General features: G+C 41.3%; 1 protein-coding gene across 1 annotated transcript in view; it reads left to right on the top strand.

The window, feature by feature from the left end:
• The window catches only part of HECW1 (HECT, C2 and WW domain containing E3 ubiquitin protein ligase 1), a 440,869-nt gene extending 416,152 nt beyond the window's left edge, over window positions 1-24,717 (top strand). The window contains exons 24-29 of the mRNA XM_041773230.1: window positions 3,339-3,437; window positions 3,978-4,107; window positions 9,025-9,171; window positions 10,353-10,467; window positions 13,114-13,312; window positions 20,758-24,717. Coding sequence (XP_041629164.1) covers window positions 3,339-3,437; window positions 3,978-4,107; window positions 9,025-9,171; window positions 10,353-10,467; window positions 13,114-13,312; window positions 20,758-20,869 — 802 coding nt within the window. The 3' untranslated portion in view covers window positions 20,870-24,717. The remainder of the gene's footprint in view (window positions 1-3,338; window positions 3,438-3,977; window positions 4,108-9,024; window positions 9,172-10,352; window positions 10,468-13,113; window positions 13,313-20,757) is intronic.
• The last annotated feature ends 1,748 nt before the right edge of the window (window positions 24,718-26,465 follow it).

The following is a 26,465-nucleotide window of genomic DNA, read 5'->3' as shown; positions in this document are numbered from 1 at the left end:
GTGCTGGAACCTTGGACCCGGGTCAGAGAGGGTCAAGTTGGTCTCTTGAGGATGAAAACCATAGGAAGTATTGACATAGAGAAGAAAGGAGCAGATGTGCAAAGAGAGGAGCCAAGGGGAGAAGGTGGACAAGGGAGAATGAGGTCACTCAGGTCCCTCATCTTCCTGACACGCACTGCATCCATGACCCCAAATTCCATGAGATATCACCAGGGAGTTGTAAAAAATTTCCCCGGGCATCCCGGGTGGCTCAGCGGTTTAGCGCCACCTTCCTCCCTGGAGACCCAGGATCGAGTCCCACATCGGGCTCCCTGCAGGGATCCTGCTTCTCCCTCTGCCTGTGTCTCTACCGTGCTCTCTCTCTCTCTCTCTCTCTCTCTCTCTCTCTGTGTGTGTATGTAAGTGTCTCCCATGAATATAAATAAAATCTTTAAAAAAAATAAAAGAAACTCCTCCTTGGCTTAAGGTAATTGAAGTTTATTTGAGCCAAAGTATTTCTAATTAGCAGAAGTCGGTGCTGGAAGCCAACATAAAATAAGATAATACTATCATTTAAAGAGTGCAGTTTTCCAGAAGAGGAAATGGAGACCAGGTAGTTAAGTCTTTGCATGAGATCATAGGCCAGGCAACCTGGACCCTAGACCAGAGGATTAACTTCTCTACTGTTCAACTTCTCCAAACGGACACAAAGGGAAGGGCGTGATCTGGTGTGAGGCAGATAGGCATTGGTGTTCTCACCCTACCACTTGCTCGGGGCTAATTATGGACCCTCAATTTCTTAGTTTATGAAATGAAGAGAGCTAGAATCGTGAAAATAGAGCTGTTGCAAGAGTCAGGAAGATAACGTGAGTAACATGTGTTGGCCCAATAGACATTCATTGAAAGTTATTTCCAATCTGTTTCCAATTTTTCACTCATAAGTAATAGCAGTCAGCGGAGCTGAGAGCATATTGTAAAGGGTGCTGGTCAGCAGCCTCCTTCTGCATTTTTACTGTTAAATAGGGCGCTGAGATAGATGCTCCTCATTATGGGAAGGAAGCAGTCTTCTATTCCTGCTTTACAACAAAGATTTTTTCCTTGGAAATTGATGGCAGATATTATCAAGTAACCAGCTTCTCTCAACAACAAAAGTCATATGTTTTTGTCTTTTGATTTCATAATTTATTTTAATAACAATACCTAATATTAAACTGTCCTCAGTTTCCTAAAATCAAATATCTTTAATCACTTCTCATTGTTCTGGGAATGAATTGGTAGGTTCTGGTGTTTTAATTATGGGTTGTTTTTTTTTTAATGTATGAGTTAAATATCTTTAGTTTTCTTTCTTTTGCTCTTTGCTAGATTCCATTTTGTGATGATGGTAGCTCATAATGATGAATTACGGAGTTTTCTATCCTTTTCTGATTTCTGGAACTATATAAATAGCAAAGGGGTTTTCTATCCATGGAGGGTTTGAAAGAAACAAACATGTTTTTAAACATGTGTATGTGTGTATCTAGTCTCACCATCAATTTTGTATGTAGTCCTTTTTCCTTATAGTCTTCTAGTTCATTCGGTGGTTATTTGTCTATTTAAGTTTTCTGCTTCTTCTTGAATAGTTGAATAATTTATATTTTGTTAGAAAATTTACGATTCATTGAAATATTTCATTTTTTAACATTGAGCTGAAAATTGTGTTCTTGTATAATATTTTCATCTGCTCCCTATCTGTGGATACCTACTACCTGCTAAGATTACAATTTTTCTTTAGTAGGCCCTTGGGGGCCAGCTCTAAGTGAGGAGGGTACTTGGCCAGGCACCTGTGTTGATGTTTGCTCTCTTTCTGCTTTGGGTGTTTTGATCATCTCCATCTGCATGGTTACAACCCCATCATCATGCTAGAAGGATCAGCTGTAATGCTTAGAGTCCAGTTAGAGTGGGTAAGCCTCAACTGGGGTAGAAGTAAACTGTGTTTGTATACACAGGATTGTGGTCACCATGTGGGGGACTGGTCAGGTAGTGAGCTGGTCAGGAGAGACCGCTGAGGGATGAAGCACTAGTGGGGCACGCTGACCTCAAGGACTCTAAGACATCTGATTTCCTACAAGATCCCCCACGCACGGTGCACCCATAGCACCTTCACTGAGATTTCCTTTGCCTCTAATCTCTTCAGTCAGTAATATTCGTACATTGATATTTGTATATTATTTCCTGCAAATAGAATTGATCACTTGAAATATGTCAATTTGAAGAGTTATTGATAATTATGCTCATTCTATAGGATCAGATGATCTATTCATTTTAATAATTTTTAAAGTAGTTCTAGAGTAAGAAATCTTGTGAGTCTGAAAAGAGTGTCACGAAAGGTAGTAGAGATGAATTAGTTGAAAATTCCAAGTAAGAGGATCTGATCAAAGTCACAACTAAATCTACAGTTAGGTGAAAATCTAATTAGATGGAAAGAGGCCAGGGAGACCCCTGTATTGGAGGTAGGATCCAGAGATGGGCAAGGCCCACACGGTGAGGGAACCAGTATGCTAGACGAACCAGACAAAAATCTGGTTTAGGAGCAGGACAACAATGGGATCAAGCCCCAGGGAGACTCAGCACTCAGTCAAGCAGGTTATTAGCACAAATTCCAGGATATTAAAAAAAAAAATCCCAGGATTTGCCCCAAGAATTTAAATTATTAAAAGCCCTTACATCTGGAGGTAACCAGATCTACAGGACCCGTTCTTCCCAGCAGAGATCCATTCTTTGTGTGTATGTGGCTGGCAATATTAAATAGCAATGTAGGCTCAGCTTATCCTTACCAAAATGTGATTCCCTGTAACTCTTCCTACCGAATGTGAGCACAACTGCCATGTATGACCCCACTCAAATCCTCTACCTCCCGGTATGTATTGGCCACACATTAGACCTTCAGGTGGTATCTCTGGAATGCTTGAATAGATAAGGACGTATGGTCCAGAAAACTTTCTATGTCCTTGGGTTCAGGTCCTCCCTGGGTTCAATGTGGACTGTTTATCTAGGGTTCCAGACTTCTTTATCAGTGTGTTTCTTCTCTCGGGTCCCCATGCTATCAATTCTGAGAAGAGGATTCCAGCATAATGACTCTATTCTGGTACTTGGGGGAGAGAGGAGAGTTGCTTTCACACATACCAAGTACCTAGGCATTGTTTATGGTAAAGAATGAGGAGAAGGAGAATGGGTACCTCCCTTGTGTCATCAGTTGGCAAATTCCTTGAGCCTCTTACAATGAGTACTATCAGGAAACACATTAAATACAAATACAAATAATTTTTAACAATATAAATTTCCACCTGCCCTTAAATTTCTCTGCCTTGTCTGTGTTCCAGGTTCAGGTTTAGTGGTCGTATCCTAGGCCTGGCTTTGATCCATCAGTACCTTCTCGATGCCTTCTTCACGAGGCCCTTCTATAAGGCACTCCTGAGACTGTAAGTGTGTTATTGTGGGCCATGGTCTACCCAGCCCCATCTGAGAACAGGAGATGCCAGCTTCCCTGGCACCTCTCACTCTGTCCCTGTTTTGCCCTAACCGTTCCTCTTTGTTTGCTTTTCTGAGTGCTTACATATCACATAAACCTTTTAGTACAATAAAAAGGCATTTGGAGCTTTTATGTAAGCATAGGAGATTATTATAACATCATATAATGGATATGAATCCGTTTATATAAATAATTACAGTAAGATTACAAACTTTATATTACACTAAGTAGAATTAATCTAAAACTTAGTTTGTTTTAAAATGTTTTCTAAAACTTTTCTCCAATTGCCATCAAGAGTTCATGAGTCAATAATTATCCCATATTTATTATTGTCATTTCAAAAAAAAAAAAAGCATTGAATGAACTACAAAGATTCATCAGTATATTCAAAAGTACCAAATTGTTAGAATCGGTCTGTGTTGCTTTAGCCAGGTCTGGGCAGCTGTTTGTTTAACAACCTGTTTACCTTTCACCCTTGGAATGCATCCAGGCCCTGTGATTTGAGTGACCTGGAATATTTGGATGAGGAGTTCCACCAGAGTTTGCAATGGATGAAGGACAACAACATCACAGATATCCTAGACCTCACTTTCACTGTTAACGAAGAAGTTTTTGGACAGGTTTGTGGGATATGGGGCTTGGAAAAAAGCATTTGTTTTTTGCTGTGGAAAATTCACATAGCACAGAATTTACCACCTTCACTGTTTTTAAGTCTACAGTTCAGTATTGTTCAGTATGTTCACACTGTTGTACAATCAACCTCCAGGACTTGTTCATTTTGCAAAACTGAAACTATATGCATTAAGCAATAATTCCACACTTTTCCTTCTCCCCAGTCCCTGATAACAGCCCTTCTACTCTCTTTCTGTGAATTTGGCTGCTCTGGATACCTCACATAAGTGGAGTCATACAGTATTTGTCTTTTTGTGACTGCCTTCTTTCACTTAACACCTTGTCCTCAAGGTTATCCACATTATAGCATGTGTCAGGATTTCCTCATTTTTTAGGGCTGAATTCCATATAGTGGAATTATGCTATATACATATATATAGCATATTTTATTAATTCATCCACCCGTTGATGAACCCTTTGGTTGCTTCCACATTTGACAATTGCAAATAAGGCTGCTGTGTAGATTTATCTGTTCAAGTCCTCGCTTTCAATTCTTTTGGCTGTATACCCGTAAGTGAAATTGCTGGATCGTAAAGTAATGGGATTTTGTTTTTAATCTAGAAAACAAAGAGTCTCATTCATTTGAAAGATAATTTTCTGAGGACTACTTCCTTTAAGAAAGCTGCCCATGTCTTCTTCCTTCTCCTTTTCACAACATGGATCTATTTTATAGTCTTTGAAAACCAAAGTGATAATGGATTAGAAAACATTTTTGTGAAGTGTGAAATACATTTGGAAGGTAGTTCTGTGATCTGTGCAACTACAAAAAGTACTTATTTTAATCACTAGCATCTAGATATTTGCTCCTCCAAAATGCATGTATATTAATATTATTTAATAAGATAAAGCCTCTTATTTTTTTCCCCACCAGTATTTATATATCTTTGAATCTTCTGGGTTACAGTTTTTTCAGGCTAACCATAGCCTGAGTCATTTACAAGAGATTTCAAAAGCCTCTACAAGTGATAATCTGTAATGTGTCATTGTGAGAATTGAGCTGATAGGCTTTATAAGTACCTATAAGCATAAGCACAAATGTGAATGGCGTGCTGAGTCTGTGTATGACAGGTACACACTGAACTTTGCAGCACCTATACCATAGTCAGGAATTTTGGACAGGTCCTGGAAAATATCAGGATTCTGTTGAATTTCCTTTGTGTAAACGTATCTGTAAAGAATACCCTCTTCCATATTTGAGGAAAAAATTTTCCTTTTTACAACTATAGAGAACACATTTAAATATGTCCAAACATACATGATTGTTTGGGCACAAGACTGGCTCACTCAGTAGAGTGTGTGATTCTTGACCTTGGAGTTGTAAGTTCGAGCCCCATGCTAAGTGTAGAGATTACTTAAAAATAAAATCTTAAAAAAAAAATACAATTCACTTAACTGTCCTACATGTATTAGATAAAAGTATGAAATACAGTATTCACTATGTGTGACTTCTTTTTGCAATTCTTCACATTTGCCCCCAGCAGAGGGTAAATTTGTAAAATAAATACAATCATTTAGCAGGTGTTATTTTTTTAAAGACTTATTTATTTATTCATGATAGACATAGAGAGAGAGAGAGAGGCAGAGACACAGGCAGAGAGAGAAGCAAGCTTCATGCTGGGAGCCCAACGTGGGACTCGATCCCGGGACTCCAGGATTGTGCCCTGGGCCAAAGGCAGGCGCTAAACAGCTGAGCCACCCAGGAATCCCGTAGCAGGTGTTATTAAGACAACTGGTAGCCATCTTAAAAACTTTTAAGTTAGATTCCTAACCTAACTCATTACATCACAATAAATTCTACCTGGATTAGAAAGCCATTAAAAATAAATAAATAGGCACCTGGGGGGCTCAGTGGTTGAGCACTGCCTTTGGCTAAGATCATGATCCCAGGGTCCTGGGATTGAGACCTGCATCAGGCTCCCTGCGGGGAGCCTACTTCTCCCTCTGCCTGTGTCTCTGCCTCTCTCTGTGTGTGTCTCTTGTGAATAAATAAATAAAATCTTTAAAAAAATTTAAAAAATAAAATCTTTAAAAATAAATAAAATTTTAAAAATAAAAATAAAAAAGAATAAAATGATAGAATTTTCATTTTTAATCTTCCAGTAAGGAATGCTACTGTATATGTGACACAACTTTCAAAGTCATAAAAGAAGAGAATTGACATAGTGAACTAAAATTATTATTTAATTCTGTGTGGCAAAAATACAGCATAAACAAAGTAAAAATGGCATAATATTGAATATACTATAGTACACACACAAAAGGCAATTCTTTCAATATAGGGAGAGATCTCACAGATCAATAAGAAATGATCAACAACAAATAGAAAATTAGCAAAACATAAATAGTTCCCAGAAAAGGAAATATGAGGAAATAATCTCATTCACAAATTGTAAAAATGTAAATTAAAGCATAGTGAAATGCCATTTTCCCTTATGTGTCATGAATCAGAAAGGTTAGCAGTATTCCATTTTGGAGATGATGTAGAGAAAAGGCATGCTGTACAGGAGTATAGGTGGGAGTAAGTGGAAGTTTGGCTCACTGTCTATGAAAGGCACCTTTGTGGTAGCTACCTTCATTCATAATGCACCTGCCTTCCTGGTATTGTATATAAGTGATGAACCACTGAACTCTACACCTGAAACTAGTGTTACACTGTATGTTAACTAACTAGAATTTAAATAAAAACCTAAAAAATAAAAATTAAAAAATAAATGCACCTGCCCTTGAGTCAACACCCAGGAATTTGTCCTACTGATATTTATTCACACCTAGTTCAAGTGAGTAGTGTATTAAGATCTTCACTGCAGCATTGTCAACAGTTGCAAAAGACCTGAAATGATCTAAATGTCCAGCAATAGAGCATTGGTTAAATACATTATGATACATTCACACAATGGAATAGTGAACCAGTGGGATGTATGACTAAGAAGTGCAAGACATGCCAGCCCATCAACGTACAACAGTAAGCAGGGTATTGCAACAGCAACAACAAAAACAGAATAAGTCAGGTCTGGATTGGTATAAAACAATTGTCAAGGTACATTGTTAAGTGAAAAAAGTGTGGTGATGAACAGTGTATATAATATGCTATCGTTTATGGGGAAAAAGTGATGATATATACATATTCCCTGGTATGTATGTCTATTCTCCTTGGAAGAGATGTGAGGGCAATTTTCTCCAGGTAGGGAGATTATATGGCTGGGAGGTGAGATGGGAGAGAAGCTTGCTTTCCATTTATGGCCCTTTATACCATTTGAATGTTATTTCATGAACACATATTACCTGCTCAAAAAATGAAGTAAACTGTGAATAACTGAACCCATAAAATGAGAGGGGGAAAAAATAACATGGAAAGTACAAAAGATCAATCCTTAATGTGTGTGTGGCATAGAACAACTCAGAGAGAAGTTTAAAATGTTCCCAATGATAAAAATAAGGCTGCGTTGTAGATCTAGAATAACGTATATCTGTGTAAAGCTTAAACAGATCTCAGTCTTCTTGAAATGAGGTCACTAATGGTTTTAGAAAACTGAGTTGTAGCCCTTCTTTTGGCAAGTTAGGACATTCTGAGGAGCAGGCAGGTAGATGCAGATGAAAGACATAATAGGCTTTTCCTGAGTGTGTGTGTGTGTGTGTGTTAGGATTAGGGTCAGCTGCCTGTGAAGAACCCCAAAATGCCCTACTGAAATTAAGTTTATTTTTTAAGTTTATTTTTTTCTCACATTAAAATGTAGACAACCCACGGCTGCAATGCCTACCTTAGGCCTAGAAGCAAATAGTGCCCCAACCATCCTGCTCCTGCTTGAAGCAGCAGGACAAAGGAGCAACAGCCCCTCCCTTTAAGGAGGTTCCTGAAAGTGCCATACAACACTCCTGCTCACACCTTACCGGCCAGAATTTAGTTACACCTAGCTACAAGCAAGGTCAGGAATTCGTCTCTAACTGGGCAGCTGAAAATCAGAGGTTCCAAGGAATGTGGATATTAAGTGGCAATTAGGATGTTAGAACCAGCCAGTATTTTATAATTAGCACTAGTCACCTAAGTGATAAAAGAAAAAATAACATCAGACTTCTGCAGACTGTTTAGGTACCTATGTCAACGAACGCCAACTACACATATCTACGTTTCTTAAACCAATGGCTAAACACGGCAATGCCTCCCTTCTTACAGCTTTGAGTGGTGAGGTGAACCCCTTAAGTGAATTTGAGATGACGGACAATCCCGTCCAACGCCCAACACTTCCTGATAAAAAAGTCCAAAATGTCATCCCCTGCCTCACCTTCCAAAAGATAGAGCACAGATCATAACTTCTCTTAATGATTCATTTGTCCTAACAAACAAGCACCACCGTACTAAGTGGCAGGGTCCTTCTCCGTTTCCTTTTTCAACATCACTCTGCCATTCTCCAGCCAATATTATACCCAGCTGTAAAAGCCATCTTCCCACCCTCTGCCATTTTCCTGTCAATGATCTGCTCTGGGTGGGGAGGCTGGTGGCTTTTGAGAATGTGATCTAATTGGGATTTGGGGGAATTGAGTATCAGGACCTTCTGATCCATCTTTCCCCCCAGGACAACCAAGGGCATTTTTCTTTTAGTCCCATTATGCCTCTTGAATCAAGGAAATATGTTTCCCTTTATAACACATCAAAAAATGCAGCTTTTCCAAGGTGCATAACTGTCCTCTGAGAACAACCAGAGCTTTTGTAGTAACTTCCAGGAAAGGAAAAAGAATTAAGGACGTGAGAAGGCTGAACCCATGTGAAGAAGACTTTCTGTAAATAGTTCACCCTCCTAGAATTGATATGTGTCACAGCAAGGTCAGCTGAGCCGATAGGCATCACAGTCTTCTTGTGTCCCCACAAGGTAACCGAAAGGGAGTTGAAATCTGGAGGAGCCAACACCCAGGTGACGGAAAAGAACAAGAAGGAATACATCGAGAGGATGGTCAAGTGGCGGGTGGAGCGCGGTGTGGTACAGCAGACGGAGGCGCTGGTGCGGGGCTTCTATGAGGTGAGACCCAGGCCCAGCTAAGGAAGGCAGGCCAGGGCCAGGGCCCTCACCACCCCACAGCCCATTGGGGGAAAAGGAGAAGAACCAAGGTGGGTGGAGGGCTCAACTCCAGTCACCAGTGTGCAGAGAGGACCCCCTTGGGGTAGACAAAGGAGGAGTCCGAGATCTCTGAGAAACCTTCCTCTTGTGGCAGGTGAAAAATGCTCTCACAGAAATGTTGTGACACATATGCAAACATTCAGTGTCTCTAGTCAGGACATGTGCATGCTGTTTCCTTTCACTCAGTGAAATTAAATTAAGTGCAGTGAAGGCATTGGGGCACATTGTCCACTCTTGCTAGATTTCTCTTTCATTACAGTGTCACTTTGTGCCATATGATCCCCACTAAGGTAGTAAATCAAGAGGACAGGGACGGCTGCCAGCTTCCTGGGCACCCAAGGCTGGTGTCCTTTAGCCTTTTGCAATTTAGAAACAAGACACTATCAGTGTTTTCTCAGAGCTTGGGTCTTGGAAGGTTTCTTTCTCTGCCCATAGTGGAGGACAACACTGCCCACTGGCTTGTCTACCACAAGTTTGTTGAGAGGAGGTGCTCAGTTGTCCCCGATCCATGTGGCAACAAGGCTGAAGTCAGAGCTCAGCGGCCTAGCAAAGGAGGTCTTCCCAGATCTTTGAAGGGGGGGATGAAGGGCCGGAGTGAAGAAAGGAAGGGAAATACAGTTGTTGTTTTTTTTTAAGTAGAATGCCCATTTCTAGGAAATAAGTCATAGTTTAGTGTGGGAAACAGGATACCTTCCAAGGGAAATGATAATAGTAAAAGCCCTCAAGTCACTTCAAAGTGTTTGGACCTCCTGCCTTTAAAATGCAATGATACTTGGAAACTTAAATGTGACTAGAGAACGTCAGGTCGGATTGGCTCATAACATCATTCTGAGAGGGGGTATCCCAGGTAGTGAAAACCCTGGGACCTTTCTCGAGCTCCCAGCTCATCAGTGGGTTGTGTTTCAGGATGTAGAGGCCACGATTTTGAACCTAGACAGGATAGTACACTCATTAAAAACAAAAAACAAAAAAAAAAACAAAAAGAGTTGTAACGATGGTCAGTGTCCCAGCGTAGCCCACAGAAGGACTGGTCATGCCTACACCTTCAGGGTGTCGGACCTGAAGCCTCATCTGTGTTCCAGGTCGTAGACTCGAGGCTCGTGTCCGTGTTCGACGCCAGGGAGCTGGAGCTGGTGATCGCTGGGACCGCGGAAATCGACCTGAACGACTGGAGGAACAACACGGAGTACCGGGGCGGTGAGCGGGGGGCACAGGCCACGACCCTGTTGTCTGACCGGTGGCCTCCCAGGTGACCTTAGCCAGCCTCACAGTAGCCGGTTGGCAGTGAACAGAGCAGAGGTGTTTGCTACAGTCCTGGGGCCCTGCGACCCCACCTCTAGCTGGGTCCAAAACGCTGTCCTCACCCCGAAGGGAAACGCCCTGCCATTGAACACTTGCCTCCCCCCTTCCTCCCCAACCTGGCAGCCCTCAATCTGTATCCCGTCCCTATGGTTTACCCACTCAGGGTGCTTCGTGTAAAAACAACCATATAACATGTGGCCTTGGGCCTGGTTCCCTTCATTTAGCCTGCTGTTTCAAGGTTTGTCCACGCTATAGTGTTTCATCACTCCATTTCTTTTGGAGGTCGAATAATATTCCATTATCTATAAATATATTTTAATATAAATATAAAATATATAAATAAAATAATATATATTATAAATATTTATATGATTATATAAATTATATATAAATAATATAACATAGTAATTATATATTTATGGATTATATATAATTATAATTATATAATAATATAAATAATATAATATAAATAATATAATAATTTATAATAATATAATATAATAATATAATAATTTATAATAATATAAATATAATATATTATAATACAAATACATATTTATTTATATAATATATATGACATATTTTATTTATATAATATATATGACATATTTTATTTATATAATATATATAAATATATAATTATATTTATTATAATTATATAATATATAATATTATTATATTATTATATTATTATATTATTGTGTTTATATTATTGTGTTTATATTATTAATATTATTATATTATTATATAATTATATAATATATAATTATTATATATTATTTACATAATATATAATATATAATTATATATTTATATTTATTTATATAATATATATTATAATAATCATATTTATTTATATAATAAAATAGTATAAATAAAATAATATTCCATTTTATATCTATATATAACATATATTCCATCACTTTTCAAAGACTACAAAAAACTGGGCTTTAGGGCAGCCCAGGTGGCTCAGCGGTTTAGTGCCGCCTTCAGCCCAGGGTGTGATCCTGGAGTCCAGGGATGGAGTCCCATGTCAGGCTCCCTGCATGGAGCCTGCATCTCCCTCTGCCTGTGTCTCTGCCTCTCTCTCTCTGTGTCTCTCATGAATAAATAAATAAAATCTTTAAAAAAACACAAAACTGGGCCTTATCTCAATACATGTGCAAAATAGGTTCTCATAACATGCCTTCCTGTAACCTCCATCCTGAACATTCCTTCAGGTGATCGCCATTGGGATAGGCTCTGTCCTAACTCCATGTAGACGCATTACCAAGAGCCACCACCCAGAGGCCAGCTCCTGGGCTAGGATACATGCCTCCAGGGAAGTGCGTCCCATTTCCTGTAGGATTGGAGCCCCGTTCCCCTCAATCTTGGTTTGCCCCAACACGGTTCTGTAATTTCCCCAAATCCTATTCTAAGTCCTCCCACCTATTCACCGTCACCATAAACTAGTCTCCTGTCTTCCTGAAACATCATTTTCACCAGGCCACTTCCTTATCCACAAAATGGATAAATTTTTTTTTTAAGTCTCAAAACCATTTCCTTGTGTAAAATATTATAGAGAAACCATCCAAACCACAGAGAGAGAGCTAGGCCCCCCACCCCAGCCTCCCTCTTCTCCCCAGTGTACTGGGCCTGCGGAGCCTCTGTGGGATCACGGGGCACTTCCTGGCATGGCGTGGAAAGCGCCGGCCCCAGTGGCGAGTCCCAGGGTCTCCGCCTGGCCGCCACCGCCCTCTGAGGCTCCCGGCAAGTCTCCCCTCGGCCCTCACCAGACCCCCCTCTGCGCTGGTGGCCTTGCTGTTCCTGCAGATTTCTTCCTTGTTCTTGTCGTTCTCTAGCTCTCGTGTCCTCCGCTCACCAGAGCCTTCCCGTCCTCCACGCCCACCTCACTCCCCTCCTTCTACCCCAGCCCACACAGATCTCTCCCAGGCCAGATGCCTCTTGCATTTGCATCGGTGATGACTCTGACCTGAGCCGGTCGCCAGGCTGGCTCTCCTAACTCTGCTGGTGGCAGTGGCCGGACCCCAGCAGGCCTGAGGGCAGCCGCTCCAAGAGCACTGATGGCTGCTGGAGATTCAGGCGTCTTCTGTTCAGCAAGCTTGCCCTTGCCCTCCAGACGCCCCCCCAGTACGTGGTTACCAAGAACTAAGCTATCAGGACGGAGACAAATACAGTAAAATATTAGGTTGATGCGGGTTTTGTCTCTTAGGGTCCCAAGGGTCCCTAGCCACTCCTTGTCTCATTTAGATGAGGCAGGAGAATGGCTGGGGGGGGGCGGTCCCATGAAAGCAGATATCTCTGAGGACACCCCTCAGAGAGTCCAACTTTTTATAAAATGGCTATTTTCTAAACCTGCTTTTGTTGTGACACTTGACCCGATGGCGTAGAAGGTCACAGACCGGTGAAGGCCGTCGTTAGAGAACCCGGCAGACCGGTGGCAGCTGTTGGGGTCTCCCTGGCCCTGCCACACCCGTTGCTCTCTCCCTTCCTCCTCCTCCCTGCACATCCTCACTGGCTCCCTCCTTCTGCCCCACTCAGGGTATCACGATGGGCATCTTGTGATCCGCTGGTTCTGGGCCGCCGTGGAGCGCTTCAATAATGAGCAGAGGCTGAGATTACTTCAGTTCGTCACGGGAACGTCAAGTGTGCCCTACGAGGGCTTCGCTGCCCTCCGAGGAAGCAATGGGCTCCGGCGTTTCTGCATAGAGAAGTGGGGGAAGATTACGTCTCTCCCCAGGTAGGGGCTCCTGCCAGCCTCCGGGAAACCCACCAAAGAGGGCCAGTAGACCTCGGTATTGGAGTTTGGGTGATGATCCTCTGGGAGGAAATTCTTTCCTGCCACCCAAAGTCCTGTTATACGAGTTCTTGGTGAAAGATGCCAGGGAAGAGTCTCTGGGAGGTGAATTTAGACCATATTCTTAGTGGGTTTTGATGACTCATGGTATTTAGGTTACAGTGTCATGGTCCCTGTGTCGGGTGTGGGAAGCTTTCCTATCTGTTCGTAGCCCAATTTAACTTTGGGAGGACTGGCTCGCCTGGTGAGGGTGGCAGGGGAGGCTGGGGGCCCAAGTAACCCTTCTAGCACTGCATCTGTACTCCTCCAGCGCATCACACAATACTCTGTAGGTTGACTATGCATGTCCATGTCACATTTTTCTTACGATGTTTTAAAACATGTCAGGATAAGAGCATGTATTTCTTGAGTCTCTACAGTGACTTCTGTATAGTAAGCTGTCAAGGAGATTGTTGTGAGATAAATGCAGAAAAGGAGACACCAGGGATCCAGGCAGTTTAACGGAACAGTTCCTATGCCATGAGTTCTAACACCTCCTGGGTCCTTCCTAGGCCACTTTGAGCAGCCTTTTCCTGCTCAGTGAAAGAAAGAGCACTAAAGAGACTCCTGTATAGGTACCACAGTAAGAACTGTTGCTCATCAAGAGAAGTTTGATCCATATTATTTTCTTCTACTATGATATTTTCTAATTGTAAAAGAAGCTTCACATTTAATTCTGCTGTTTCCCTGTGGCCTCCCAGATGCTATGGCTAAATCCCAATGGAAGGATTTACTGAACTATGACTTGCATCCAGATCTCCCAGACCTTCTAATGTCCCGAAGACCCCCCACCTGATGTCAGTGGGCATCAGGTGGCCCAGGAAACAGAGTGCGTGCCCAACTGGTCAATAAGAGCCTAAAGCCTTGGCACAATTTTCAGCACTGGCTTCACACACTTGTTCAGCAGACCCTGGTGCTCATTCATGTGGGTCTGCTGTTGGCTGAGCCTACTGAATTAAATCTGGCAAGAAAATAAGGCTAAAAAAGGCAAGATTTCCATTTGTCTAGTTTAATGACAGATTTGGAAGATGAGGTTATTTGGAAACATTCTTTTTTTTTTTTTTTTTCATTTTAGAGAAATGAGTTTGAGTCACCACTTGATCATAGCACCCACACACAACCCAGCATAAGGTATACCCTGAAGAGTGGCAAAGATACAACCATCCACCTTCCAGAGGAGATTATAGTCTAGGGAGGAACACAGCCCAATAGGAATAAATTTTGTACAACACAAGGTGGAATCAGAGGAGCACTGAGAAAGGGAGGTAAGAGGAAGGTGCTATGAAGATAATAGAATACAGACCCACTCCCGATTGAACTGGCAGGAGGAAATGCCACAAAGAGGATGACACTTAGGTGAGCATTGAGGGGCAAGGAATGGGTAGAGGGCAATTCCAGGCTGAAACAGAAACATGAGCAAGTCCTAGAGGTGGGAGATGGCCAGCAAGTGTTCAGGAAGGAGAGCCCAACCAGTGTGGAGGACAAGACAGCCAAAGTGATACAAGGGATGAGATTGAGAAAGATAGGTGGGTCTTGATGGGTCACAGAGAGAAGACTGCTGAGGAGTCTCTGTTTTATTCTTTAGGAAATGGAAATAGGAATTGCTTTTGTCATTTGGGGGTCACAGATTGAGTCTAGTTACGTATTTGCTTTTGAGAAGCTTTGAAATATACATTAATATTAACCCACACTAAGAGCTTATAAGATGGACATTGGGCTTATAATCAGGCTCTTCACATCTGGGCCAAGGCATCCCTAAAAATCTGCTGTTCTGCAAACCCCAGAGAGCATCCTGGGGAGGCAGGGACTTTACCCTGGGCTGAGAGTGTCCCAAGAAGCAAGTTCTGAGATGCCTCTGGGAGGAGAGTAAAAATGACCCCCTGGATAGTAAGCCCCTACTAGTCTTCCTTATACATTTTCTGAAGATCCAAGAAGCTAGAAAGTGTCACCAATATGTGAAGAGAAAGTAGTAACTTCGGACTTCCAAGAATAGCAGTTTGGATAGACCTAGATGGACCACATGGCAGAGGGCAGGAAGCCCTAAGGCAGCATCTGCAATGAGTTGCAGCAGGGAAGGGCCCAGAGGCTGGCAGGGGCGCCAAACAGATACCAAATGACCCAGGACTTCTCAGAGAATGTGAGCCCAACTTACACTGCCCACACTGGAAGGAGAGGTGGTCTGAGCTGCTTTGTTCTCAGATCTTCCCCCTACAGAAAGGCAACTGGCTTCCCAGATGAGAGAACCAAATAGTGTCACAAGCAAACCTAAACCATAGGCCAGGCCAGATAAAACCTTTACATCAGTTCATGTCCTTGCCTCCTAAAAACTGTGGGAGGGTTAGGAAAGAGGGTTATGAGACTAGTGGTTTCCAGAATGTAATTTTACAGTGTCTTGTGAAGAAAGTTCAGTAAAAGATGGGTGGGACAGTCCCTGAGGTTGAGGTCGAGGAGCTGGCTGATTAGGGCATTGAACATGCCATCCATGTAGACTTAGATGCCACACAGCCTGGTGGGAACACCTGAAATGGGGAGGATTTAAGCAAAGTACCAGAGATTTTAATAAATGTAATGAGCTGGAAGATCCAAGGGTATGGAAGATGCGTCTAGATCACTGATTTTCAGTGATTTTCAAACTTTTCGGCCATAGGGCACAAAGAAATACCTTTTACATAACACCACAACCCAGTACTAATCTACTTGTGTGTACGTGTGTGTCTGAAATACAGGTTCCTAAAAACAATACTTTACCCTTCTTGGCTGCAGATATCATGCTCTATCTTCTAATCTATCCTATTTGATTGAAATAAAATTCCAGATAAAACCTGGAGTTATGGGAGGAAATATCTAAATGGCATGAGATTCAAAGGAACAGAATTTTTTAAACATCTGATTCCCTCTTAGTTTTTATTTATTCATTCATTTTTATTGAAGTATAGTTGACACAAGACGTTACATTAGTTTCAGGTGTACAGCATAGTGGTGCCACAAGTCTATGAGTTATGCTGTGGTCACCATGATGGTGGCTACCATCTGTCACCCTACAACACTATTATGATGCCATTGGCTATATTCCCTAGACTTTGCCTTTTATTATTGTGATGTATTCATCCCATAACTGGAAGTCTTTACCTCCTACTCCCCTTTATCCATCTTGCTCATCCTCCCACCCCCTCCTCTCTGGCCACCACCAAACTGTTTTCTGTATTTATGAGTCTGTTTTTTCCTATTTGTTTGTTTGCTTTGTTTGTTTGTTTTTTGGGGGTTTTTTTTGTTTGTTTTGTTTTTAGATTGCACATATAAGTGAAATCATTTGGTATTTTTCATTCTTTGTCTGACATTTCACCTAGCATAATACCCTCGAGGTCCATCCATGTTGTCACAAATGGCAAGATCTCATCCTTTTTTATGGCTGAGTAAAAGGAACAGAAATTTTTGATCAAAGATTGAAAAATAATAATCTAGAATCGGCAGTGGGGACTGAGCAGAGTGCTAAGTGCCATCTACATCACAGAGTGTGGCAGGCTGATCATTGGCCATCTCCACTCATGGGGACTGAGAACGGGTGCTAAGACTTGTTGGCCATGTCCAGAAGGGAAGAGTGGGAGAGTTTTCTTGCCATGGAACAAGGACTGGGGAGGGTACAGAGGAGAGGCTCCACAGGAAAGAAAAGTGTGGAAGCTAGTCAGAGTAGACATAGCACAAGATAGCATGGAGATGGAATAAAAAAGAGGAGATGAATTTAGGGGTTTACGTTTGAAGCAGGGACCAGGGATTACAGAACTAGGAGTAATGGGCAGTTGCATAAAAGTTGCAAACAGAATTCTGACAACAAACTTCACTGCAGATGTAAACTGAGCCCAAGCCCAGGTGGATGGGGGTCGGGGGGGGTGTTGGTTAAGGTTGGGCAGTTGGCTTACTCTATAGGGATGGCTCTCAAAGGGGATGGGAGAGGTGATTTTGCCTCCCTCCCAGACATTCAGCAATGTCTGGGACACTTCTGGTTGTGGTGGAAGGGTGCTAGTGGCATCCAGCAGGTAAAGACCGAAGATGCTGCTAAACACCCACAATGCACAAGACAGAGAATTAGTAAGTTTAAAATATCAGTAGTACCACGGTGAGAAACCCTGCTCTATGGACCATAGGCTACAATGGAGGCTTCATGGAGCCATTGGGAGTTCAGAAGAGAAACTGACAGCCACCGAGAAGCCATAGAGAAACCAAGGGGAGAGAGAGATTCAAGAAGAAAAGATGTCAACGGCTTTTAAAGAGCTTGTGGAAGTCAGGATGGAGAATGAGCCTCTGGATTTGGGGATAAGAGGCTCTTGAAAAGGTTAAAAAAGAGTAGGTTCAGTAGTGATGAGAATGAGAACCATCTGTAGAGTGAGGCTGTGGTTGGGCAGTGGAAGGAGATGGCATGAAGGGGAGACCGCGGCCTCACAGCTAGCTGAATAACCAGCTGCAGAGAGCAGCAATTTGTTTGCTTTTAGTAGTGTTGTTTGCTTTTGACCAGCCTTAAAGTGGTGTCTTCTGGGGAGAAGCATACTGCCTTTGGCATTGGTTACCATTTTAATCGATAACTTGGAAAAAAATCAAGGAGACACGAACACCAATCATGAAGATGATACAAATTAGAAGGGCAAATAATACAGTGACCGACACAATCTAAATCCTGACTTATCTCAAAATGCTGGAACCCTAGATGGACACCAACAGAGTGAAAATTGACCTGGCGTGATTGAAAAGATCCATGTGGAGTTCCAAAATATCAGTTGCACAAACAGGAGATGAGGGCGATTCATCTGCCAGTAGCTCATGTGAAAAAGGCTGAGGGTCTTGAGTCCCCACAGGTGTGACACAGTTCCTGAAATCATAACTGCAGTTGTGGTTGCATTATTAAGAGAAACTCATGGTTAAATGATGATTCACAGATTACAAAAGGCATTTATGTGCGTTCTAACATTGGTCCTCGCGACAACCCCTCCAGGTATACAGAGCATATATTATTAGTCACATTTTACATGTGAGAAAACTGAGTCCAGAAAGATTAATTGACTTTCCCAAGGTGATAAAGCTAATAAGTGGTTTAGACTGCAATCGGAATAGAGGTCTTCCAACCCCTGGTTTTGTACTTTTTCCACCAGCCCCCCACACCCCAGAGGACTGGGCACAGTGCCCAGGGAGGAAAGTGAGCAGATGCTCTGGGCTGTCAGAACCACACCTGGAGGACTGCAAGCATTTAAGAATGTTGAACTGAATCATGATTTGATTGTGTTTGTTCATTCTAGTTTATAAACTAGAATCTATTTTAGAGAGTTAACCAAGGCTGGTGATAAATACGGTAAAAGCAATTTGAAGAAACTCGAGATGTTCAAGCAAGGTCTTGAAAAGGTGCCATTTGCTAATGCTTTCAGATTATTCCCAGAAATTACCTTTTACAGCATTAATTTGGTTTGCAAATATGGGATTTTTTGCTGTGACTTTTCCACACGTGAGTGCCACTTTAAAGAACCAAGACAATGATGGCTGCTCATATCTCACGCTTAACTAGTTCAGCTAGGTTCAAAAGCATACTTGGGATTGTCCTGTGCCACTTAATGTGGTTACCTAGAGCCCAAAGTATGTCCTAGTTTTAATCTTTCTAAACATAGAGAAGCCACTATAATTGTCATCCTACTCATTTTAATGAATGCTTTTCCACTTTTACTCCAATGAGTTCAGGTAAAATATGTTAATTATTCTCTTGTGAAGTCACCGTAGACCTGATGGAATGAATCTTAGATCATAATCTGAGACCTCCTCTAATCTTGATCTGTTTTTATGTTTCTTCCCAGTTAAGTCCTTGAAGCCTAAGGCCAGATGCACTGCTGTCCTGTGCGAACTGTTGGAGCTGGTGGGGGGAGGGGTTTGGGGGGTCATTTCCCAGGGAGCTATGAGCAGAAGGAGGAATGGCTGTTGAGAGACAAATACAACAAATACAGGGCATCCTCCCCTGGTTCTTCCTGTACAAGAAAACCTACCTTCCCTCCCTGCTCTTCCCACCCCCGTCCCCACCTCTCCCCACCCCTCCCCCACGCACACACCCAGATAAACTCCCATATACCCTGACCACTGCATCAGCCTGATCAGGAACTCTGAAAACAAAGGTATAAATAATACACAACTTCCCTGGGGATCTTACAATTAGAAGAATTCAATCTCCCAAATGAAATTCAAATGAGGGGAGAATGGTCTCTTTGGTTAGTTTTGTTTAGTTTTGTTTGTATATATATTTGTTTTGTGATATTTTATCTTCTTCTCTTTTATTTTTTATTACTTTATTTCATTTCATTTTAATGGACCCTTTTTTGGTGCTAGTTGGCTTCTCAAAACACCTTTGCAACACACCACCCCTTCTAGGGAGCAAAAGGCATGAAGTTAACCTTGAGCTGCACCCCCCACCCCCACCTTCCTCCCTAACTTGGTACAGGCCTTGGCCTCAACCAAAGATTCCATAAAAACAAAGAACACCTGACAGGGAGAAACTAGTCAGGTGATTTGAAGTTCCACAGGAGGAAAGGGTGTCCTGGGCCTCTCGGACTCACCGCTGAGCCCCATACAGGTGACACAGGGTCTGGTCCTGGTCTGTGCATTAATGCAAGGCAGGGGAAGCCATTCCTTATCTCGACCAGATACTGGCGTGCGTGGGCCTGCAGGATGAAGGAAGAGTACGACAAAGTAGGGCACAACTTGGGGCACAAGGATGCTCCAGGCAACCAGGGGAGACTATTCTCTAAGCTCAGCTGTTCCTGGAAATGCAGCATTCTGGTGTCTGGTGTCAGGTTAGAAGTGTCCCACCAAAAAGAGAAGAGTCAGACAGTCACCGGGGCACACCTGACTCAATAGAGCATTGGATCTCAAAATTCCAGGGCATCCGGTGGCCCGTGTACATCATGCCCGTGGTTTACTGTGACCCAGAAATCAGAGCTGGACAAGGAGACTTGGGAATATGATCCTCTGGTAATAATTAGGTTTCTGCCTCTTTCACTGACCACACCCAAGCTCATATCTCAGTTGCAGAATAAAGCTGGTACCATAGAGTTCATGTCTGGCTTGCTAGTACCGTTCTACGTTAATGTGGTTTGCTAATAAATGCAAACCATCTGTTTCTAGTTATTCTACTCCCTCAACTGGCTTATTTTGTCTAGAAGGCTGTCATTCTTTGTGGCAATGCTTTATGGGGGTCCCAAATCATGGCTGTGCTCCCTTTTTATTCACTTCTGCTTCATAGCTTCAGATGGATCACAGATACATACAAACCAGTTGTTACCTTTGAAACCAACACCTTCACCGATCTTTTCTTCCCCATTCAGGGCACACACCTGCTTCAACCGATTGGATCTTCCACCTTATCCCTCGTACTCCATGTTGTATGAAAAGCTGCTAACAGCAGTAGAAGAAACCAGCACCTTTGGACTTGAATGAGGACATGGAAACTCACCTGACATTTTCCTGGCAGTCACATCACCCTTTCTGGGATGATCCCCTTGCCCTTTCCCTGAATCAACTCTCCTTTGATTTTGGTATTTCATGATTTTTATTTTCAAACCAAATCAGGATTGACAAAAGCTGTGCATGAAGAACTGCCTTCTTCTGAGATCCAACCTTCAGGCTTATCTCCTCTATTCTCGATGAACTGCTAGCCTGTATGCAATATTAAACAACAGCTGTCTCAAGGTCTGTGTGTATCTCCACATACCTCCATTACTAACAATGAAATAGGAATGCAAGTTATGCTACACTTGACCAAATGGTAATAAAAGTTTACTTCCATTTATATAAATGTAGGGAAATTTGAGCATTAAGCATTCCGAGCTTTTATACGCCCATGTCTTCTGAGCAGAGCCACCATTTTTTATAATTTCTAATAACCAACTCCAGGTCTAGGAGCCAATCAACAATTTCTTTTCCTCCCACTCTCCTTTTCCCCATGCATACCATCCATCCAAAAACAGCAGTGGCAAAGCTGAAATTTTTATACATTCAACTCATGATTCATATATGGCATCAGTCCCATCAGCTGGAACTAACCTAGATATATGGTGCAAATATTACATTTTCCAACAAATAACAACAGCAAGAAAAATGCCTCCTGCTGATGCAATGCAGTGCATCTCAATGGTTGTGGGGATTGTGGCTCAACCTGAGTGTAGAGAGGTCTCGGAGGGGCACACCCCCCGTGAACACTCACCACACAAGAAGCAGAAACTTGACACAAAGGAGATCTCATTATGTAGCATAAAGGATGAGGCTTCTACCCCCATGGTGTTGTGTAGAATGTGATGAAGCAGACAGGAGAGAGGGAAGAAGACCATATTAGGTTGGTTTGAATACCTGAGTTCTATACTGTTTTGTTTTGCTTTGCTTTGTCCTGTCTAGCTACAGTTCTCCTTCTCAAAGGAAAAAATAATAATAATCTCATGAGATAAACTCATAACTTCTTTGTTAAAGATAATTGGCAAATGGACTTTTGTTTTAACTTTGATATTGTTTTTTTATGCTACTTTTTTCCTTTTCTTTTCTTTATTGTGGTGTTAAATTCCTTCACATCTGATTGTCCACAGGGACACACTACATGAGAAGCTGCAGAGAGTGATGGTGCTTGTTCGGGGTCAAGGGCAATATAATACTCCTTCTTCATCCATAACAATTCTCCTGGAGCAGACACCTAACACCCCAAAGGCACATTGATTTGTCAAAATAGATATCCAGTTTCTTTTAGCACTCAGTAAAAGAGAGATCTCAGAAAACTTAGTGTTTTCAGAAAAACGGTTGCAGGCTCCAAAGACAGCCGAACCTCTTGATTACATTTGGAATAAGCCCAAACATAATGGTCATTTCTATTTTTCTAACCTTGTTATCCATGTGGTCTGAAATATGTCATATGTGAAAGTGTTTTTCTTCACTGGGAAAAGAAGAGTTAAAGGGGTCCCGTTATTGAAATGTCACCTTGTTGTTTCCAATATATTAAACAAGGGACAAATGTGAGAAATGTAAGATAAAGTGAATTTCGCAGGAAGCCATGCCTTGTGCTCATTGTCTCAGTTTGTGTCCAGGCAGTGCATTGTGTTTCGTGTGCTCCAAAATGAAACTTCTTTCAGTAGGAATATTTAGTATGCCCAGCACCCCTTGCTGCTGTGTTTCTATTGTCAATCAGGAAATAACACATTACTGAAATTTAGCTTTCTGTTGCTGTCTAAAAAGAATATTTACCAAGATAAGATGGAATGTGCATATTACATAATATACATTTGAAGGATCTGTAAAATTCAGTATACATGTCAAGTATCTGAAAAGTTATAGATTCCAATGGAGCTATTATTTATACAAACTAGAGCATAAGAATTATGCAAATAATTTCACCATTTTACCTCTTTGAACAGCATCTCTAGTATAGGGAACATCTTTTGTTTTTAGAACTTGGTGTTACACGTGTGTATGACTCATTAATTCAAGCACTTGATTCTTTTTTAGTACTTATCTTCTTCGTTAAGCATTGGCAACAGAGGAAGATGTTTAAAAGATGGAACCTGCTCCTGGGGAGCTTTACAATGTACATAAATATCTAATTAACACCTTACTTAGATTATTTGATATCTATTCTACTCATACATGGAAGGAACAAGGTACCCTAGAAAATATATAGAGATGAGATATCTTGGGCATAAATGGTTTTCCAAGTAAGTTTTCCTTCTTTCCATTCCCCCCCTCCCACCCCAATGCCCTAGCGCTAAACGTATCCCACAAAACATTGTACAATCAGTATTTGGTAAAAGTATACAATTCCAAAAGGAAATGCTGATGTCAAAGTCAGCTGAAAGAATGCAAAGCTTGCTTGACAGGGTCCCAGATTCTATTACAGCCTTGTACAGAATCCCAAGGGAAGACAAACAGAGAGGAGAGGCATACAGACAGTTGTTATGGAAAGATCCTATGATTTCCAAGTGATATTTATTTAGCTATTATTCCCTAATGTATGAGACTGGAATACATGAAAATTGTATGTGTGCGTTTGCGTGTATATTATATATATATACACACATATATATATAATTATGCTCGTAATTCCACCAGCTGGAGGTGTAAGCCTCCCCCAATCATATGACAGTATGAGCAAGACAGATCTGTTTGTTACCATTAGTAATTTTTTTTTTAATTTAAAAGTGTGAGCTTTCTCCATGGAGGCATATTATAATACTAATCACTTATAAACCACAATTCCCCTAAAACCAAACTTTTAGAAATAGTTTTGGTAAGAGTCTATTACCTTTAATTGGGGGAACAAACAAAAAATAAGAGAAACCTTACATTTCAAGTAGAAAAATACTTTTAAAATGCTATGAAAAATAAAATAAAATAAAATGCTATGAAGTGTTATAATAATTTCATGGATATGACATCTTATTCTATTATGTGAAGACGATAATCCTAAAAATAGAAATTGCCTCTACTGGGTCAGGAGTTCTCTGTAACCTCCTGTGTATATAAGTTGGCAGCAGTTGTGAGAACTTTTTACTACTACCACCAATGCAGCACACTTCCTTGGAGGGCAATGAGGAAATTAAAAAGAGATAAGTGATCCCTTGGCAGGCTTCTAAATCTTTTTCTCTTTTAATTCATGACCATATGTCCATTAGCGGTGAGTATATTTGCGTGCAAGTCGATAAGCCAGACCTTCTATCTGATATTTGACAAATATCTATGATATTTGTCAGTCCATGTGTCAAACCATGTGTCCAAAATTTGGGTTCAAAAAATTTCTCAATTGCCACAAATGTTTTCCCAGTCAAGATGAAACACTTTCAGATGAAAGTAGTTAGAACTTTACATAACAAATGTGGTGCTTTATTATTATTATTATTATTATTATTATGTACTTCAGTGTTCATTATTAAGACTACTGCAATACTATATCATAAAGATCGGGGATGGATGTTCTAGCCATCGTAAGGTCCAAAAGAAAAAAATGTTATTTTCCTGTTAGTGACATGTAGTCCCTTTGTTCTAGTAGAAAAAAAAAGGTGCCTAGAGGTAGTATATAGAGTAAATATTGTTCCATTAGCCTACTTCCTGCAGCTTCCAATTTATCTAAGGAAATGTCTATAACAATTTTGTTAAACGTCTTTGTTCTAGTCAATAGCAGGAGAAGTCCACATTACTGGGCTGATTTTGCTTACATCAACAAAAAAAAATGTCACGTGATACTCAGGCCGAGCTTTCTCTTCCATCATACCACCTTCAAGGAATGTCAATAAACTCACTTTGGTATGGCATTGTGTGTGCTCCTTATTGCAAACAGAAGTCTAGGGTAATACATAACAATTATGCCTGGGCTCTCACCGGATGTAGGCAATGAAACAACACAGAAGGCTACCAGCTGCTATGATAAATAATCCCTGGGATGATTATTTATCAAAAAAGCATAGCATGTGTTCACAAATCCATGAATAAAGGAACAGCGTTTGTAACAAGTTACTTGGGTATCCTTTTAGGACTGCACACAAGCCACGTGGGCTTTGTTTGTGAGCGTCCTTTATGTTGAACCCGGCATACACTGGCTTATTGAATTCCTACCTGTTGAGATGCTTCTACAAAGACTCCAGGCTACAGCCAAACACCCGGTGCGACCCTAGGAAAAGGGTTAGCACTAGGCAAAAATGTGTCCAATGGCACATATCAGAACTCCAACATCACAATGGTCTTGGGAGCCTCTAAAAGATGAATTGTGTGGCTGTCACTGGGCAGTCAGTTGATTTATTCCTTGAGGGGAAAAAAAAAAAAAAACCCTTATTATTAGAGAATGTGAATAGGACTGAGAGAAGGAAAAACCCGAGAAGTCTCCATATTGCACTTATGTCCATACTAAGTTTACTTTAGACTCATTCTTACTGAAAATGATTTTTCTTTTAAGGCATAAGAAAAAAATTAGCCTAAGCTGTAATTTCCAGATAGTAGATGATAATATTTTTTTTTCTGATCATTAATCTGAAATCAAGATTAGATTTCAGATCTCCTGATTTTTATGGCCATGTTTTTCCAATACGCTGTGCTGACAACTGTTTAAAAAAAAAAAAAAAAAAGGAAAGAAAAAGGAAAAAGGCACATATAGTCCAGATGCAGTTTAAGTATGTTTATAAAGGATGGTTCTCTAACAGAATAAATAAGAGAGTTATGGAAGGTCAGGCTAAACTTTATCGCTGCTGCAGGAATCATCACATTTTTAGCTGGGGAGAAACACTTAGACACTTTTGTCTGACTAGTTTTATCTTGGAGATAAAGAATCTGAGAGCAGGATAGATGATTTTCTCAAGGCCACTCAGGTTTATCTTGAGAGCTAAAGGTATGCCGGGTCACAAAATATCCCTTGAGGTCTTGAGCTCCTGGACCTGCTGTAACCTTAAGAAATTAGCCAGGAGGGGGAGAGATGGAAGCGGAGATCTAGCTGGCATGCCATAGGGGATGCCAGGAATCCAGTCAATTGCCTAGAGCTATAGCCCCTCTGTATGAGTTCCCTGGGGCTGCTGGAACAAAGGACCACAAACAAGTGGCTTAACCAAGTCTAAAAGTCTAACATCAAGGTGACGGTGGGGTTGATTCCCTCTGAGAGAGAAACTGTTTCATCCCTCTCTCCTAGCTTCCTAGGATTTACTGGGAATCTTTGGCCTTCCTTGACTTAGAGACCTCAATCTCCATCATCATGTAATATTCTGTGTGTGTGTGTGTGTGTGTGTGTGTGTCCAAATTTCCCCTTTTTATAAGACAACAGTCATATTGGGTTAGGTCCTACCCTATGACCTCATTTTAGCTTGATTACCTCTATAAAGACCCTAACTTCAAATAAAGTCATATTTGCAGGTACTGGGTATTAGGAGTCCAGCATATTTTGTTGGGGGGACACAATCCGAATTCATAACTATCCTCCTTCCTGCCATATTAATAGTTGTCATCACGGGATGAGCACTGGGTGTTATTCTGTAAGTTGGCAAGTTGAACACCAATAAAAAAGAAATTTATTATAAAA

Source organism: Vulpes lagopus, chromosome 11 (genome assembly GCF_018345385.1).
Source record: "Vulpes lagopus strain Blue_001 chromosome 11, ASM1834538v1, whole genome shotgun sequence".
Taxonomy (NCBI): domain Eukaryota; kingdom Metazoa; phylum Chordata; class Mammalia; order Carnivora; family Canidae; genus Vulpes; species Vulpes lagopus.
Note: the sequence above shows the minus strand (reverse complement) of the source record. Positions and strands in the feature narration are given on the sequence as shown.